The sequence below is a fragment of the Protomyctophum bolini genome (assembly GCF_963924005.1).
Source record: "Protomyctophum bolini genome assembly, chromosome: 5".
Classification (NCBI taxonomy): Eukaryota; Metazoa; Chordata; class Actinopteri; order Myctophiformes; family Myctophidae; genus Protomyctophum; species Protomyctophum bolini.
In genome coordinates this window covers 3,394,783-3,414,098 of record NC_137866.1, presented here as the reverse complement: position 1 = coordinate 3,414,098, position 19,316 = coordinate 3,394,783, and the positions used below count along the sequence as shown (strand labels likewise).

Genomic DNA, 19,316 nt, shown 5'->3' with positions numbered 1-19,316 from the left:
GAGCTATAGTGGCTCTTTTGAAAAGTCTCTAGAAGTCTCTATGGGTGGGATATGCGCGTTACTTTTTTTAGCGTCCCTAGCGACTTTTAGGCGCCTCTAGCAACGGAAACATGGAGCCAGCCCAGAACACCATCTCCTTGCTCTGTGCACATGACCGAGCCAAGACACCATCTCCTTGCTCTGTGCACATGACCGAGCCAAGACACCATCTCCTTGCTCTGTGCACATGACCGAGCTAAGACACCATCTCCTTGCTCTGTGCACGTGACCGAGCTATAAGACACCATCTCCTTGCTCTGTGCACATGACCGAGCTAAGACACCATCTCCTTGCTCTGTGCACGTGACCGAGCTATAAGACACCATCTCCTTGCTCTGTGCACGTGACCGAGCCAAGACACCATCTCCTTGCTCTGTGCACGTGACCGAGCTAAGACACCATCTCCTTGCTCTGTGCACGTGACCGAGCCAAGACACCATCTCCTTGCTCTGTGCACGTGACCGAGCCAAGACACCATCTCCTTGCTCTGTGCACGTGACCGAGCTAAGACACCATCTCCTTGCTCTGTGCACGTGACCGAGCTAAGACACCATCTCCTTGCTCTGTGCACGTGACCGAGCTAAGACACCATCTCCTTGCTCTGTGCACGTGACCGAGCCGAGGGAGCCAGACGCGCCGAGCTGTCCCGAGCACTTTAGTGTTGCCAACTTAACGGATTTGAGGCTGAGAGAGAGGGAAAATGAAGAAAAGAGTTTTTCTTTTATCTCTGGCGACTGTCAACACGATTTGTCCCCAAATCACCCAGAAAAAGTAGCTAGATTTCTCTCCAGAAGCTTTTCACTAATTCAGTCGCTAGGGGGGGGGGGGGGGTCTGGAAAGAAGCTAAATATGGCGACATATCCGCTAAATTGGCAACACTGCCCGAGGACAATACATTAGGGAAGAGGCTGGATTAAATTACAGCTAAAAATGGATCTTCAATGATCCCTATAATACAACTCAACTCACGACAATCCAAATAAAAACAGACTGCTTTATGACCGGTAATGTTTAAATAGCCTTCATTTGCACAGTTTCTATAGCCTTTTCACGAAGCAGGCCCATTGGAGAGAGAGCGAAAACAGTATTCATCAAAACCATGAGAAAAAAATAAATGATAATCATCTTTCTAAAATGTTTTTTTTTTAACCTTCTCCTGATTTTTTTAAAACATGTTATATACGGTCTGCTTTACACTCACGCAGATTTAGTGCAAGACATGAAACACACAGTGAAACTAGATGAACTCGCGGTTGCATAATTTCAGTGAAGCCTATAGTAAAGTCACTAAAGTGCACTCAGTTAAGAACGAACAGCAATTACACTTTGCCTCGATAGCAGAACGTAGTGAGATTTCCCTGAGACCCATTTTAACACAAACGACTACAAACATACAACACAAACAACACAACACAACACCCAAAGAAAGAGCACGTCTTTGAGAAATTCCGAATTCTGAAAAAGCTATGTTTCTATATGTCAGTCGTTCTAAAATAGCAGACCTACGAGCTCATAGCGCTATGAGCTTGTAGATCTGCTGTTTTTCAATAGCTAAAGCATAACATCATGCCAACACAGGGCTTAAAGCCAAAAACAATCCCAAGACTGAAAATGTTTTTTTTTTTGCAAATCTGCACTGATCTCATGAAATGACCCCTATGAGATCCTCAGGACTGAAATCAGTCCCCAGGACTGAGAACTTTAAGCCCTGTGCCAACACCAAAAGGGGGTTCCCTTCCCGCACCAAAATGGGTTAAGCAATATTTGCAAAAAAAAACATTTTGGAAAAATGTGAACTATTATATAATGACCTGCCCAAAATGGGGACGAGTGGGTTAAAGTGGTGGAGCTGTCGGGACAATGGAGACGACTACAACAATGAAAGACTCACAGCAGTGTTGTTTTCGTCGACTAAAACTAAGACGAGAAATGTTGGTCGACTACCTTTTTCCACTGACGAAAACTAAACGGAAAATAAGCTATGATGATGACTAAAACTATAAGACTAAATATAGTGATAATTTCGTCAACAAATAAAAACTAGACTAAAATGTTAGGAAGGGACTAGTGGACAAGAGATCCAGTGTAAGTCATTTTACACTTGGTTGCATGCTGAAAATAGCAGATGATGTGGGCTTGTGTAGATCTGCTATTTTCAGCAAATGAAAAAGAAAAAACGGTCATTACGACGGTATCAAGGCCCGCCAAAATGCAGTTGATTTAGTCGACTAAAACTAGACATTCCAGGTGACTAAAACTAAATGAAAACTATTTCAAGAGACTAAGACTAAAACTAAAATTAGCTGCCAAAAACAATGTAGTGCAAATCTTTGAATATATATTATTCTTTCAGAGCGAACGTTTTTTTAACTCAAATCTTTGCTTCTGAGGTTGGGGGGGGGGCGGGGGTCCGTGGAACAACATATTTTCAGATGGGGGTGTCGGCCGCCAATTACATATAATCTTGGGGGTCCTTTGACATGAAAATGTTTGAGAACGACTGACATAGAAACATGGGGTTTTTCAGAAATGCCGTTCACTCCCAGAGCATCAGCTACAGTATGTTCAAAAGAATAGTTACATCTTTTAGGTGAAATGCCCATTTTAAAGTGAAACCGTTATTATTTTTTTTACTGGCTGTAGTCGCTAAAATTCATAGATAGAACAGCGTCTCCTTCATTATTAATTAATCACCACGTCATTGCTTAACCCATTCTGAACGGGAACCCATCTTGGTGTTAGCATCATGTCATGCTTTAGCTATTGAAACATAGCAGATCTACAAGCTCGTAGCGCGCCACTTTTAGAAAAATCAAAGAACGACTGACATTCTTTTGAATCTGATCTCAGGTCAGAATGGGTTCATCAGACCAGTGTGTGTCCAGTGGAAACCTCGTGTGAATCTGATCTCAGGTCAGAATGGGTTAATGACTCGGGCATGATCGGTTTGTCGAGACACTGATCTGCCTCGTTGTGCAGGGAATTCGAAAGGACACAAAATGGTACCTCGTTAGCATCCTGCAAAACGCTCATTAAACGCTCATTAAAACCACCCACTGGCTATGGCTCGACATTGGAAATTGTAGTCGTCACAATGTTGGAACATACCGTAGCGTACACATTACAACATGGTGACTCAGTTCAATAATTAATAACACCAACAGTAGCACATCATCAGGTCATAAAAACATAAAAGCTGGCGGCTCCTCAACCGGCCCCCCCTTTTCTTCTTTTTTTTGGATGGGTCCCAGATATAATTAAATGGCATTAAATGGGGGTCAGTAGCCTCTGCATGTCAAACTGGGCGTCCTTTTCAAATGGGGTCTTGCCCTGAAAATGAAAAATTTCAGGGCAAGACCTCGACCTCGTGCGTGAGTGCGGACTCGGCCCCCAGCCTGGTACGCTAGTCAAAATGTGGCCCTTGAGGAACATTAATTGGGGGACCCTGATATAGCGGGTACAGTATGCGCATGACATCATCATCATCGTACCCCGGAAGTTATGAAGGAACGCCTACTTTCTGGCCTTGACAGACAGACCGTAACATCCAAACAGAAAAGTCTCACCTGATCGTATTAAAACTACGTTTTAAACTCACTTTCGCGACTTGATTTTGCCCTTGACTTCCTGCATGTTGTGCAGCATAGCCTCTATTCATTCATACGGCCGTCGGCGTTTTAAAACGAACCCCTTCTCCATGTTTCATACATCGTTAAAAGTGACATCATTACGGTGATGAGCAACAGTGGAAACAGTAAAAACCTTCTGCATAGACAGCATACTGAGCGAGGCTTCCTTCGTTGGTTATTGTTGTAGGTCTACAAGGCTTCTACGTTCTTATACTGCAAAACAAGCCTGTGTGCAAACAAAAACCATGTCCACTGTGTGGCATGATATTCCATTACTTTCTATATTCAAATTATTTCATAACAGCCTGGATTCATTGTGCCGGGAACTGTGGCCGTTTAAAATGTACTATACATATATATATATATATACGTATACCATAGTCGCGAAGGAAAATAACAAAAAACGGATTTGTTTTGACAGTAGAGACAATACAATTCATAGAAGAAAATGAACGTAATAGTACTTAATATCTTACTTGGCTACAACAAGCTCTCTAGCTCTTGTTCCCTAGAATGAGTTCTCAGGATGACACGCCACGTCACCACGTGCAACATTTTAAAAGTTCAACCCGCCCCTTTTAGCGAACGGCCATATTTCAACGTGTGAGATTATTAATTATGCCACGGGTGTTTTTAAAAAGGCAGAGTTAAGTGGAGGAGGAAGGCGAAGACAGCTGGAGCAGCGCGGACACTTCAGGCCTCTTTATTTAGGCGCCAAGTACAAAACAAATAAACGACTTAAGTTAACGCTGCGACGTACGCGCCTAAATAAAAAGGCTTGAAGTGTCGGCGCTGCTCCAGCTGTCTTCTCCTACCTCTGCTCTGGTGACGAACCGGGAATAGCCGCCCGTGCCAGGCTAATAGCCAGGCTAATAGCCGCCCGGGCCAGGCTTGCATTGAGGCGCGACACCAGATTCTCTTTGTTTGGCCGAGTTAAGTCGAGTCGCAAATGCTCTATAACGATGTCTGAAAACTCTGCTGAGAACAGGAGCCTCAACTCTGCTGAGAACAGGAGCCTCAACTCCGCTGAGAACAGGAGCCTCAACTCCGCTGAGAACAGCCCCTCAAGTCCCTCAGAGTGAATGTGACCGACGTTCTACCGGCAGACGGGTCAGACCCGGTGGGTCAGACGCGGTGGGCTTTGTACAGCAGAGGGTACAGCAGGTTGAGGAGCAGGGCCAGCAGGGCCACCAGCGTCCCGAGAGCGAAATATCGCACGCAGTCGTCGTCAGGACCGTCGGCGGTCCTCGGCCTGCGGTGGTGGTGGTGGTGGAGGTGGAGCCGCCTGGCCCCTCCCTCCTCGGCCTCGCCACCGTCATGTTCCTCCTGCCCGCCTCGCCGCGCCGCCCCCGTCCTCCCGGCGGCCTGGCGCCGGAGGAACAGACCCCGCCCCCGCGGGGGGCCTTCGTCGCCTTCGGCCAGAAGACCCTCCTCCTCTTCCTCTTCCTCCAGTTCCCGCCATATCAGTGAGGCCTGCGATTGGCGGAAACCTGTCGTCAGCTTCTGGGAACAAGGCGAGGTCTGAACACACTAGGATTACATTGACAGAGCGATAATGTTCGGCCTACGACACCAGGGTGTCAATCATCGCTACGGTTACAGAGAGATACACAACGTTGGACCTAATACCCCAATGTTTCAATCATCGCTACGGTTACAGAGAGATACACAACGTTGGCCCTACTACCCCAATGTTTCAATCATCGCTACGGTACACAGTATAACAAAATAAACGTCTTTCACAGAACCTTTTAGTCAGTGATATTATGGACTTATGGACCGCAGACTGCATGGAATCACAAGTGATCGCCAATAAACGATTCCTCTCGTGTTTTAATCTGGCTAATTGTCAGCAGTATTCAGACGGACAAAGACGTTGTGGAGGCGGTTCACATGATCACCTAAGTTAATAAATATAGATGGACACACATAAACCACATCGTACAATCACACAGTACAGTGTGTGCGCGTGTCTGTCTGTCGTGTGTGTCTGTGGGTGTGTGTCTGTGGGTGTGTGTGTGTGTGTGTGTGTGTCTGTGGGTGGGTGTGTCTGTGTGTGTCATAATGTAACCCCAACACAGTAACAAGGTGCCGTTCAGAAGGAAAGGGTTTCACGAAGAAACAAAATTAAAACGTAAGAAATAAATTGGAACGATATTAGAAACATAAATTAGAAGAAAAGTGAAAATAGACAATTTTGGGTCACGGGCTAAAAAGTTTGGGAACCACATTCTTAATCTGTTTTGTTTCCTACATTTTGTGTTTAATTATTATAATTTCCAAACATTTTTCACAAAAAACATTCCCAAAATGAATTCATACAAAGTAATTTCCAGAATAAATACAAGAAAAATCAATGAAATTCCATAAATGAGAAAACAAAATGTAGTGAAAATAGCCGATCTACAAGCTCACAATGCAGTGCGAAGCGACACGCTGTGAGCTTGTAGATCTGCTATTTTCACTAAGTTGGGCCCCGGGTAGGGATGCACCGATTTGGAAATCTTTGGTCGATACCGATGTTTAACCCCTTGTGGTGTTTTAAACGTTATGTTATAATTTAGCTATTGAAAAATAGCAGATCTACAAGCTTGTTTTTGAAAAATCGTGAAAATATTTATTTCAGAAAACTGGAGGATTTAGAAGGTTTTTTTCAAATTTTACATGTGAATTACATGTATACCTTTTCAGTAGTGTATAAATGTATAATTTCTCTTTTGTGTTACGGGCAGAGATACTCCGATAATCGGCCAGTGATCGGCCGATATTCACTCTGATTGGTAATCGGCATTTACTGGAGAAACTGATGTTTTACACCATTTAAGTGGTATAAATGTCAATCAGATATATTAGTATTTTTGAGATCAAAGCGTGTCGCCACTCTCTTGCTATTCCACTCGGATCGGACCTATCGGTATCGCCCCCCGATCACGAGAAAAACAACCGTTGATCGGGTATCGGTCCCTAATCGGAGCATCCCTACTAGTCACGGCCCATATAAAAAAGGTTCTGGTGGCGGTTCATTAATTCACCTGGCTGGCGGCGGCGCCACCGGCCCCCGTGGGCGACTCGGCGCCCAGCGGGCCCAGGAAGCGCGGCGGGCGCTCCACGGGAGAGTTGCGGCGGCGGTAGAACAGGACGTAGGCGTAGCGCGTCACCACCTGGCTCTCCTCCACCATGGTCACCGTGCTGTCGTCAAACAGCCGCCAGCCTATAGGGAGAGAGAGAGAGAGTTAACACCTCCACCATGGTCACTGTGCTGTCGTCAGCCTATAGGGAGAGAGAGAGAGTTAACACCTCCACCATGGTCACTGTGCTGTCGTCAAACAGGCGCCAGCCTATAGGGAGAGAGAGAGAGAGAGTTAACACCTCCACCATGGTCACTGTGCTGTCGTCAAAGAGCCGCCAACCTATAGGGAGAGAGAGAGAGAGTTAACACCTCCACCATGGTCACCGTGCTGTCGTCAGACAGACGCCAGCCTATAGAGCGTTGCAGTCCCACCCCCCCCCCCCCCTCGAGAGACCGGGAAAATAAATCCCCGTTAATTTTCCTCATGGACTCTTCAGAAAGTATTTATTTAAAGACGTTTAACGCTGTGGACAGAGCCAACAAATCATGACAATAAACACAATGTTTTGGGCCAAACAAATAATTAGAAAGTAGAAAAAAACGGCAGGTTACAACACTTTTTCTATCTTATAAATTATTTGATCGGCCCCAAAACATTGTGTTCGTCGTCATGATTTGTCACGATCCGAGTTGGCTTTGTCCCGCAGCGTTAAACGTCTTTAAATAAATACTTTAGGAAAAGCCTATGGGGAAAATGAATGGAGAGGGAGGCGCGGAGGGAGGCCAGACTCACCCACGTCTCTGTGCTGCCTGTTCTAAAGGGAGGCCAGACTCACCCTCGTCTCTGTTCTAAAGGGAGGCCAGACTCACCCTCGTCTCTGCGCTGGCTGTTCTAAAAGGGAGGCCAGACTCACCCTCGTCTCTGCGCTGGCTGTTCTAAAGGGAGGCCAGACTCACCCTCGTCTCTGCGCTGCCTGTTCTAAAGGGAGGCCAGACTCACCCAGTCTCTGTGCTGCCTGTTCTAAAGGAGAGGCCAGACTCACCCAGTCTCTGTGCTGCCTGTTCTAAAGGGAGGCCAGACTCACCCAGTCTCTGTGCTGCCTGTTCTAAAGGGAGGCCAGACTCACCCACGTCTCTGTGCTGCCTGTTCTAAAGGGAGGCCAGACTCACCCTCGTCTCTGTTCTAAAGGGAGGCCAGACTCACCCTCGTCTCTGTGCTGGCTGTTCTAAAGGGAGGCCAGACTCACCCTCGTCTCTGCGCTGGCTGTTCTAAAAGGGAGGCCAGACTCACCCTCGTCTCTGCGCTGGCTGTTCTAAAGGGAGGCCAGACTCACCCTCGTCTCTGTGCTGCCTGTTCTAAAGGAGAGGCCAGACTCACCCAGTCTCTGTGCTGCCTGTTCTAAAGGGAGGCCAGACTCACCCAGTCTCTGTGCTGCCTGTTCTAAAGGGAGGCCAGACTCACCCACGTCTCTGCGCTGCCTGTTCTAAAGGAGAGGCCAGACTCACCCAGTCTCTGCGCTGCCTGTTCTAAAGGGAGGCCAGACTCACCCAGTCTCTGTGCTGCCTGTTCTAAAGGGAGGCCAGACTCACCCACGTCTCTGCGCTGCCTGTTCTAAAGGGAGGCCAGACTCACCCAGTCTCTGCGCTGCCTGTTCTAAAGGGAGGCCAGACTCACCCTCGTCTCTGCGCTGCCTGTTCTAAAGGGAGGCCAGACTCACCCAGTCTCTGCGCTGCCTGTTCTAAAGGGAGGCCAGACTCACCCTCGTCTCTGCGCTGGCTGTTCTAAAGGGAGGCCAGACTCACCCAGTCTCTGCGCTGCCTGTTCTAAAGGGAGGCCAGACTCACCCTCGTCTCTGCGCTGCCTGTTCTAAAAGGGAGGCCAGACTCACCCTCGTCTCTCTGCTGCCTGTTCTAAAAGGGAGGCCAGACTCACCCAGTCTCTGCGCTGCCTGTTCTAAAGGGAGGCCAGACTCACCCTCGTCTCTGCGCTGCCTGTTCTAAAAGGGAGGCCAGACTCACCCTCGTCTCTGTGCTGCCTGTTCTAAAGGGAGGAGGCCAGACTCACCCAGTCTCTGTGCTGCCTGTTCTAAAAGGGAGGCCAGACTCACCTGTTCTAAAGGGAGGCCAGACTCACCCTCGTCTCTGTGCTGCCTGTTCTAAAGGGAGGCCAGACTCACCTGTTCTAAAAGGGAGGCCAGACTCACCCTCGTCGCTCCGCTGCCTGTTCTAAAGGGAGGCCAGACTCACCCTCGTCTCTGTTCTAAAGGGAGGCCAGACTCACCCTCGTCTCTGTTCTAAAGGGAGGCCAGACTCACCCTCGTCTCTGTTCTAAAGGGAGGCCAGACTCACCCACGTCTCTGTTCTAAAGGGAGGCCAGACTCACCCTCGTCTCTGTTCTAAAGGGAGGCCAGACTCACCCACGTCTCTGTTCTAAAGGGAGGCCAGACTCACCCACGTCTCTGTTCTAAAGGGAGGCCAGACTCACCCTCGTCTCTGTTCTAAAGGGAGGCCAGACTCACCCTCGTCTCTGTTCTAAAGGGAGGCCAGACTCACCCTCGTCTCTGTTCTAAAGGGAGGCCAGACTCACCCACGTGTCTGTTCTAAAGGAGAGGCCAGACTCACCCACGTCTCTGTTCTAAAGGGAGGAGGCCAGACTCACCCACGTCTCTGTTCTAAAGGGAGGCCAGACTCACCCACGTCTCTGTTCTAAAGGGAGGCCAGACTCACCCACGTCTCTGTTCTAAAGGAGAGGCCAGACTCACCCACGTCTCTGTTCTAAAGGGAGGCCAGACTCACCCACGTCTCTGTTCTAAAGGAGAGGCCAGACTCACCCACGTCTCTGTTCTAAAGGGAGGCCAGACTCACCCACGTCTCTGTTCTAAAGGAGAGGCCAGACTCACCCACGTCTCTGTTCTAAAGGGAGGAGGCCAGACTCACCCACGTCTCTGTTCTAAAGGGAGGCCAGACTCACCCACGTCTCTGTTCTAAAGGGAGGCCAGACTCACCCACGTCTCTGTTCTAAAGGGAGGCCAGACTCACCCTCGTCTCTGTTCTAAAGGGAGGCCAGACTCACCCTCGTCTCTGTTCTAAAGGGAGGCCAGACTCACCCTCGTCTCTGTGCTGGCTGTTCTAAAGGGAGGCCAGACTCACCCTCGTCTCTGTGCTGGCTGTTCTAAAGGGAGGAGGCCAGACTCACCCTCGTCTCTGTTCTAAAGGGAGGCCAGACTCACCCACGTCTCTGTTCTAAAGGGAGGCCAGACTCACCCACGTCGCTGCGCTGGCTGTTCTTGTCACTGGGCGTGCGTGCGTAGGCCGTGTAGTGTCCTCCGATCATGCCGCCGTAGTGGTTGATGACGGCGTACAGGTCGTAGATGGGCGGGTGCTGCAGCTCGTCCTTCTGGCCGATGCAGAACTTGCTCAGGTCCAGGTTCCTGGAAGACGACGTCCACGAGGACAGAGACAGAGTCAAAAGACTGGAAGACGACGTCCACGGGGACAGAGACAGAGTCAAGACGAGGCCACGAGGACAGAGACAAGAGTCAAAAGTCATACGACGTTACCGCAGCGTTTAGTTTTTTTTACATAATGGGTAGTTAAACAACTATGACTAGAAGTGAATGCCCTAACGTGCGTGCGTGGGTGGGTGCGTCCATGTGTGCGTGCGTGGGTGGGTGCGTGTGTGCGTCCATGTGTGCGTGCGTGCATGGTTGCGTGCGTGCGGTACCTGACGGGGAAGTCCACCATGTCGTTGATCTTGTCTCTCCAGATGAAGCTCCTGAAGGAGAAGCGTTTGAGCTGAATGATCAGAACGTTGGGCAGACGCCACAGGAGCAGCTGCTTGGAGGCCTCACGGTGCTGCTGGCACTTTGGACAGTACCTTAAGAACCATGGAGAACACACACACACGCAGCACACACACACACACACACACACACACCGCAAATTAGACACCAGCTCATTAAGACCAACTAAACATTAGATTAGTTTGGGGATGTGGGGAAACATTGTGCAAATGCAGTCAGTCAAAATGCTTGCTGGAGCTGCAATTTGTCGCGAAACCAAGGAGAGCACCATAGATTTAAAGTAAACCAAGGAGAGCACCATAGATTTAAAGTAAACCAAGGAGAGCACCATAGATTTAAACCAAGGAGAGCACCATAGATTTAAACCAAGGAAAGCACCATAGATTTAAACCAAGGAGAGCACCATAGATTTAAACCAAGGAGAGCACCATAGATTTAAAGTAAACCAAGGAGAGCACCATAGATTTAAACCAAGGAGAGCACCATAGATTTAAACCAAGGAAAGCACCATAGATTTAAACCAAGGAAAGCACCATAGATTTAAACCAAGGAGAGCACCATAGATTTAAAACCATGGAGAGCACCATAGATTTAAAGTAAACCAAGGAGAGTACCATAGATTTAAACCAAGGAGAACACCATAGATGTAAAGTGAAGACACACTTTAGTCGGACCGTAAACAAGGAAGTCAACGGCAGTGCGCATGTGCAAAACCCGTCTAGGATCGCTGAAGGAAAAAATATATATATTTAATTGCAGCGATCTATCAGATCCTTTACCATGCTATACTTCATACACCATCCTATACTTGCACTAGATGCGCACGGACCTCCGTTTATGCTATGGTGTCTCATGTCTGTTGTTGTCCTGTATCGTTTGTATTGTTTGTATGTTTTAAACCACTACTCTTGCTGTAAACCTAATTGCCCTTCTGGGAAACTAACAAAGTCTCCTCTCTGGGGCCACATACTACAGGTCCTTTACCATGCCTCCTCTGGGGCCACATGCAGTAATACATCAGGTCCTTTACCATGCCTCCTCTGGGGCCAGGACCTCCGGCCTGGTGAAGAGGTTGAGACACTGCTCCAGGGTGAAGTGCCCGGCGCGGGCCGTCTCGCTCAGAGAGCCCTGGTCCTCGTCAGACTCCAGCTCCTTGGAGCGCACCAGGACGTACTCCTTCAGCCGCTCGTTGTTCTTCCACACCAGCTCCAGGGTGGCGTCCTCGGACAGCTCGGCCAGCAGCACGTCCTCTGAGAGGGGGGGGTTATTATATATAGTAACTGAAAAAGGCAACAGCCAACATGTTTCGACCATTAACCCATTCTGACCTGAGATCAGATTCTGAAAAATGTCAGTCGTTCTTCAATTTTTCAAAAATAGCAGACCTACAAGCTCGTAGTGCGCCACTCGGTGGCGCGCTACGAGCTTGTAGATCTGCTGTTTTTAAATAGCTAAAGCATAACATGATGCCAACACCAAAACGGGTTCCCGTACAGAATGGGTTAACTGGTCTTCATCAGGGCGAGAATGAATTTTCGAAAAGAAAAAATGATAACAAAATGAATTGTGTGTTTACAAAACTAACTGAAATGATAAGACAATGATGTCATTAGTTTTCGTTTTTTGACAATTCATTTGGCAAAATGTATCTTTTTTTTTTTAGTTTATTTTTACACAATACTTTGGCTCTTTTAAATCCTGCATCTGACTTATTTATCTATTTGTCAACTAAAACTAGCAAACCCGCTCTAAAAACTAAATAAAACTAACTAAAAAAAGAGCCAAAACTAACTAAAACTAAATTATAATGAAATCCAAAACTATTATAACCTTGGCGTGGTGAACGGACAGTGTGCTTTTTATTTTATTTTAATAAAATCTACAAATATTTACAGATACAATGCACAGATGCTTTTGATGTACAACCATCAAACTGCCAGCATGGTTAGATTATATTTAAAGGACATAGAATCCATGTACTATAAACTTCAATTGTAGCCTATTGGCTTTTCAAAAAGGTATTTTGTACCTTGTGATTTCTTAGTCGGTCAAATTCAAAATTCTTCAATCAAACTAACCCAGGAAGTGCACAAATGGACCTGTACATTTTCAGAAGGCTAATGAAGAACTTCACAGGGTACACGTATAATAAAAAAATGAATCGACAGTGAGGTGGACTCGGCCTTTTTTCTACCTTGTTGTAACTTTTTGGAATATTATAGTTATTCATATTTCACATTTCATTTCATAATGTTTATAAAGATGTTTATTTCATAGTATTATTATTTACAGTTTACAAAGACTTAAAAGACAGTTAAAAAGATTTGAATTAAGTTAGAATAGCTGTTTCTGTTGCTATATTCTTTTACGGGGTTTTGCTGGAACTGCATTTCCCATAATGCCTTTTATGCTAGCACCGGATACCCGGTGAAGGAGCCACTCTTTTTTGTTTGTTTGTGAGACGAGATACGAGCTAACGACCAGACTAGCCGAGAGAAACCTCTTATGCAGTGATACGTTCATAACGTTCCTTTTCTTGTAATGCTTTTTTTCCTTATATAAACTGGAAACGTGAAACTTCATCCACAACATCCTGTCAAGTCTTTTCGATCCAATAACTATATAATACCTTTCTCTTCCACTTTCTGTTCCTTGCTGTTGGAGTCCAGCACGGAGATGTAGAACTGACAGGCGTGACCAGAGGCCGCCTCGCTGGGTTGCTGGTACCCCGTCACTGCAGCTAAAAAAAGAAAAAACAAAACAGAGGGGTGAGGAAATGCAAGGTAGACGTAGACGATAGAGCATTGGTATTCAACCACTTTCATATCAAGGTCCATATCTATTCTGCATTTGAGCCATTTGATGGCATTTAGCCTCTGCTGTATTGACGTTGGTGCCATTAGGAGTCAACGGGCAAACATTGATCCAAAATATTGAAAATAAAAATTCTTCTACATTCTCTAATTGTGTAGACTTCTTGTAAATTAAGAAATGCAGATGCTTAAAGGACCACTCCACCACTTTTCAACCTATCTTCATATAATACTGTAGGTCCTCACTAATAATCATGATACAATGGCACAACTTTTTTCTACTCGGTCTGTGTCTCATAGGAGGGCTGTGGGCAGTTTAGAAACCGTCTTCCAGTGACATCATCATTAGGCAGATTATTTTTTTTAAACAAGAGTTTTTTACAAAAATGTTTAGATTTTCATTATTGTGAGAACGATGGCTTCCATTTTCGCATTGCAACTTTTCAGGACTAGAAAGCCTGCAGTTTTTATTAGCTTGTATTCCCCATCGATGATGTCACTGGAAGACGGTTTCTGAACTGCCCTCCTATGAGACAGACAGAGTAGAAAAGAATCGCGCCATTTTATCATGATTATTAGTGAGGACCTATTATATGAAGATAGGTTGAAAAGTGGTGAAGTGGTCCTTTAACAATAATTTAACTCTTGAGAGCGTACAAATGAAACCATTTGGTTTCATTTTAAGCTCTCTTAAGAGTTAAAGATCTAGGGTCCATTTGGTTCAAATCATTTAGCTCGGGGACCACCAGGAATCCCATCGAGGACCACTGGTGGTCCCCGGAACCACTGGTTGAGTGGTAATGGAAATGACTCAGGAGTTCAAAGCTGAAGTGAGATGTGAAATGAAACGGCAGAGACGTTGAGGTCGGCGTTGGGGCGTTTGGTGGTTTTCTCCTGTACCTTCTGGCCGCACCGCCTTCTCACAGGACGTCTCCTTCTCTGCCAGGGGGTCCAGGGAGGAGGAGGAGGAGGAGGAGGAGGGGGTCGACGACGTGGGAGGAGGTTCCGAAAACCCTGAATCCGTGGTCTTGGTGGTGGTGAGAGAGGTCTGGGAGGAGGAGGAGGAGGAGGCGGAGGAGGGTTCTGGAGGGAGGACAGACTCAGCCACCAGAGACGGGCCCAGGCCCGGGTCCGAGCCCTCCGCTCCCACAGCAGCGCTGGTACCGCCTACGGCCTCCTCGTCCCCCACTGGCCCCAGGGTCTCGTCCCCCACCGGCCCCAGGGTCTCGTCTCCGGGCTCCAGGGTCTCGTCCCCCCCTGGCCCCAGGCCCTCAGACATCGGGAGGTCCGTCCGGCACTGCGACGTCTCCGGGGAGGACCTGCCGGACTGGAAGGGAGGCTGGAACACGTTGACTGAAAACCTACGGAGAGACAGACATGACGTGTGGATGAAGTCACATCGACTAGTGCCAAGCTATTCTGACACACACACACACAGACACACACACACACACACACACACACACACACACACACACACACAGAGGACTGGCATGGCCTAAATCATTCTTATTCACAACAAGACTAATACTATATTAGTGATAATATGTTAGCAGTGATGTAAATAGGTTTACAGTGTAATGAGTCAAGGGATGCAGGGATGGTCTTTTAGAAGTTAGTCCCAGAGTCCCACTTCAACCACGTCATATTTTGCCATTTTCTTTTTACAAATTGCGGCATTTACTGTAACTAATATAACCATTTCATATGGTTGTATTAATGTAGAGGAAGAAAAACAGTACAGTAGTGCATCCCGTGGATGCAGAGGTCTTTGTTTTGGGATGCACCCTATTTTAATCTGTGTATTAGACTGAAAACCTACGGAGAGACAGTGATGACATGGATGAAGTCACATAGACTGTGCCAACCTATTCACACACACACACACACACACACACACACACACACACACACACACACACACACACACACACACACACACACACACACACACACACACACACACACACACACACACACACACACACACACACACACACACACACACACACACACACACACACACACACACAAATTAATAACTAATTATTATAACTAAAACTATATTAGTGGTATACCGTACCTGGAGTAACCCTCCAGCAGCTGGGTGAGGCGGGCGTACGTGAGGCGGGACTCGGGCACGCTGACCAGGAAGGGCAGCCCCACGTGCTCCGAGTTGGGTCGACACAGGCCCTTATGGAGGGGCCAGTGGTTCCTCTGACACACTCTGAGGAGGAGGAGGACATTAAAGACACTGAGGAGGAGGAGGACATTAAAGACACTGAGGAGGAGGAGGAGGAGGAGGACATTAAAGACACTCTGAGGAGGAGGACATTAAAGACACTCTGAGGAGGAGGAGGAGGAGGACATTAAAGACACTCTGAGGAGGAGGAGGAGGACATTAAAGACACTGAGGAGGAGGAGGAGGAGGACATTAAAGACACTGAGGAGGAGGAGGAGGACATTAAAGACACTGAGGAGGAGGAGGAGGACATTAAAGACACTCTGAGGAGGAGGAGGAGGACATTAAAGACACTGAGGAGGAGGAGGAGGACATTAAAGACACTCTGAGGAGGAGGAGGAGGACATTAAAGACACTGAGGAGGAGGAGGAGGACATTAAAGACACTGAGGAGGAGGAGGAGGACATTAAAGACACTGAGGAGGAGGAGGAGGACATTAAAGGAGTCGACACAGGCCCTTATGGAGGGGCCAGTGGTTCCTCTGACACACTCTGAGGAGGAGGAGGACATTAAAGACACACTCTGAGGAGGAGGAGGACATTAAAGACACACTCTGAGGAGGAGGAGGACATTAAAGACACACTCTGAGGAGGAGGAGGACATTAAAGACACACTCTGAGGAGGAGGAGGACATTAAAGACACACTCTGAGGAGGAGGAGGACATTAAAGACACACTCTGAGGAGGAGGAGGACATTAAAGACACACTCTGAGGAGGAGGAGGAGGAGGACATTAAAGACACACTCTGAGGAGGAGGACATTAAAGACACACTCTGAGGAGGAGGAGGACATTAAAGACACACTCTGAGGAGGAGGACATTAAAGACACACTCTGAGGAGGAGGAGGAGGACGACATTAAAGACACACTCTGAGGAGGAGGAGGAGGACATTAAAGACACTGAGGAGGAGGAGGACATTAAAGACACACTGAGGAGGAGGAGGAGGACATTAAAGACACACTCTGAGGAGGAGGAGGACATTAAAGACACACTCTGAGGAGGAGGACATTAAAGACACACTCTGAGGAGGAGGAGGAGGAGGACATTAAAGACACACTCTGAGGAGGAGGAGGACATTAAAGACACACTCTGAGGAGGAGGAGGAGGACATTAAAGACACACTCTGAGGAGGAGGAGGAGGATGAGGAGGAGGACATTAAAGGAGGTTCCTCTGACACACACTGAGGAGGAGGAGGAGAGTGGACATTAACCTGTCTAGGCCTGACGTTGAAATTTAAATCCTGTCTTCTAAATCCTGAGAGTTTTCTGAAATATTTCTATATCAGTGGTGCTCAATATTTCATGTCAAGGACCCCAGGAATTATATGTAATTGGCCGCCGACCCCCATCTGAAAATATGCTGTTCCAGGAACCCTCCCAGAAGCCAATATTTGAGTTACAAAACATTCGTTCTGAAAGAACATATATTCAAAGATGTGTGCCACATTTTCACGATTTTTCTACCTTGTAGATCTGCAATTTTTAAATAGCATAACATGCTTAAAGGTTCTCACCCAAAATGGTTCTATTAAATGTCTTCTAAATCCTGACATTTTTCAGAAAAACCTCATGATCCTAGCCTAGGTCAGTGGTTCTCAAACTATTTCATGTCAAGGACCCGCAAAAAATTATATGTATTTGACCAAAATATGTTGTTCCATGATTGTCTTTGGTTCCATGTGTACACGTTGCTTGGCGGTTGGACTCACTGGTTGCAGTAGCCCACGCGGTAGCAGCGCGTGCAGCGCTTCATCTTATCTTCGTCAGACAGAGGAGGTTTCATACAGGCTGCGCACTTAGTGATGGGGAGACTGGGGACCTGGAGCCTCTGCAACACACACACACACACACACACACATTAACCCATTTACTCCTATCATTTATTGAAAAATTAGGACCTAATTCACGCCACCTAATTCAACCCCCTAACCCTAACCACCACCCTCTCCTTGGCCAGTTCTTACCTGTTGGACCCTGAGAACCACCACCCTCTCCTTGGCCAGTTCTTACCTGTTGGACCCTGAGAACCACCACCCTCTCCTTGGCCAGTTCTTTGGACAGAACCTCGAAGCAGAACAGCACGTCGGAGGACGACACCGTGTCCAGGGAGTGACACGGCAGGAAGACGCGCTGGAAGCGGCTCTTCAACACCTGGGGGGCAAGTAGAGAGGAGACCCCCGTTAAAGACCTGAGACCCCCGTGAAGACCTGAGCCCCCATGAAGACCCCCGTTAAGACCTGAGACCCCCATGAAGACCTGAGACCAGATTCTACTAGATGTTCTACATCCTGACAGGTTGTCTGAATAGAAACCCATGTTTCTATATCAGTGGTGCTCAAACTTTTTAATGTCAAGGACCGCCAGAATTATATGTATCCGGGCTAAAAATGATTTGTACCAGGGACCACCCCCAGAAGCAAAGAAATGATTTGTACCAGGGACCACCCCCAGAAGCAAAGAAATTATTTGTACCAGGGACCACCCCCAGAAGCAAAGAAATTATTTGTACCAGGGACCACCCCCAGAAGCAAAGGAATGATTTGTACCAGGGACCACCCCCAGAAGCAAAGGAATGATTTGTACCAGGGACCACCCCCAGAAGCAAAGGAATGATTTGTACCAGGGACCACCCCCAGAAGCAAAGAAATGATTTGTACCAGGGACCACCCCCAGAAGCAAAGAAATGATTTGTACCAGGGACCACCCCCAGAAGCAAAGAAATGATTTGTACCAGGGACCACCCCCAGAAGCAAAGAAATGATTTGTACCAGGGACCACCCCCAGAAGCAAAGAAATTATTTGTACCAGGGACCACCCCCAGAAGCAAAAACAAAACGGCTGCTGGGAAAGAATATATATATTCAAAGATTTTGCGCCAAGTTTTTTTCAAATCATCTGCAAAGCTCATAGCGGAGCCGCGCTATGAGCTTGTAGATCTGCTATTTTTCCAACAGCTGGTGAAAAGCTATAAGGTGACACAGATGCGTTCCAGGTCTTAAATGGGTTGACACGAAGTCAGTGAGGAAACAATTAAACCTGCCATCATTAACTCTTTTGTCCTACAGCGAGGCGGCGTCTTACCTCGGCCAGCCTGAGGTTCTCTGGTTTGACCCGAACGCTCCTGGAGATGGAGTCTAGCACCTCCGCTGTGCTGGAGTTGTCCTTGCTCACGCTGACCAGGAACTGAAAACACAATCAATACTTTATGTCAGACCCAGGGAGATCTATTTCACAGAGAAAATAAATACATCACAGTATAATACAACACAAACACACACACACACACCCCTAGACCAGGGAATGTGTCTAGTTCCCCCAGGCTTTCATTTTTGAGCCGAATGCAAAAGGACATAAAAGCCTGGGTAACGAGGCTATCCATGAGCTAACATCATGAGGTATTAAAGGACATAGAAGCCTGGGTAACGAGGCTATCCATGAGCTAACATCATGAGGTATTAAAGGACATAGAAGCCTGGGTACCGAGGCTATCCATGAGCTAACATCCGGGGTATTCATTGTCCCTTAAAAAAGGCTGATGATACCCAATACCCTCCTCTCACCTTGATGGGCTTCTTGTGAGGCTCTTTGGCAAAGTAGAAGACGGTCAGAACCTTCTGCTTCTGGGGCAGCGGGACGGGCAGGTAGAGGAAGGGGTCGAAGGTGATGGACACCTGGGGAGACAGGAAGGAGGAAGCTGCCGGTAAGTACACTACGCACGTC

At 47.4% G+C, this 19,316-nt stretch overlaps 1 protein-coding gene across 7 annotated transcripts in view; it reads right to left on the bottom strand.

The window, feature by feature from the left end:
* The window catches only part of usp19 (ubiquitin specific peptidase 19), a 62,835-nt gene that overhangs the window by 1,610 nt on the left and 41,909 nt on the right, over nt 1-19,316 (bottom strand). For 3 of the 7 annotated variants that reach the window (XM_080762761.1, XM_080762766.1, XM_080762767.1), the window contains 12 exons: nt 19,157-19,267; nt 18,678-18,779; nt 17,607-17,747; nt 17,306-17,424; nt 15,438-15,581; nt 14,255-14,715; nt 13,171-13,281; nt 11,572-11,791; nt 10,463-10,615; nt 10,003-10,169; nt 6,701-6,879; nt 4,589-5,189 (listed from right to left, as the gene is read on the bottom strand). In XM_080762761.1, the coding sequence (XP_080618887.1) occupies nt 4,794-5,189; nt 6,701-6,879; nt 10,003-10,169; nt 10,463-10,615; nt 11,572-11,791; nt 13,171-13,281; nt 14,255-14,715; nt 15,438-15,581; nt 17,306-17,424; nt 17,607-17,747; nt 18,678-18,779; nt 19,157-19,267 (2,304 nt within the window). In that variant the 3' untranslated portion in view covers nt 4,589-4,793. Of the gene's footprint in view, nt 1-4,588; nt 5,190-6,700; nt 6,880-10,002; nt 10,170-10,462; nt 10,616-11,571; nt 11,792-13,170; nt 13,282-14,254; nt 14,716-15,437; nt 15,582-17,305; nt 17,425-17,606; nt 17,748-18,677; nt 18,780-19,156; nt 19,268-19,316 lie in introns of those variants that run through there. The other 4 variants (XM_080762762.1, XM_080762763.1, XM_080762764.1 and 1 more) reach the window with 4 other exon arrangements.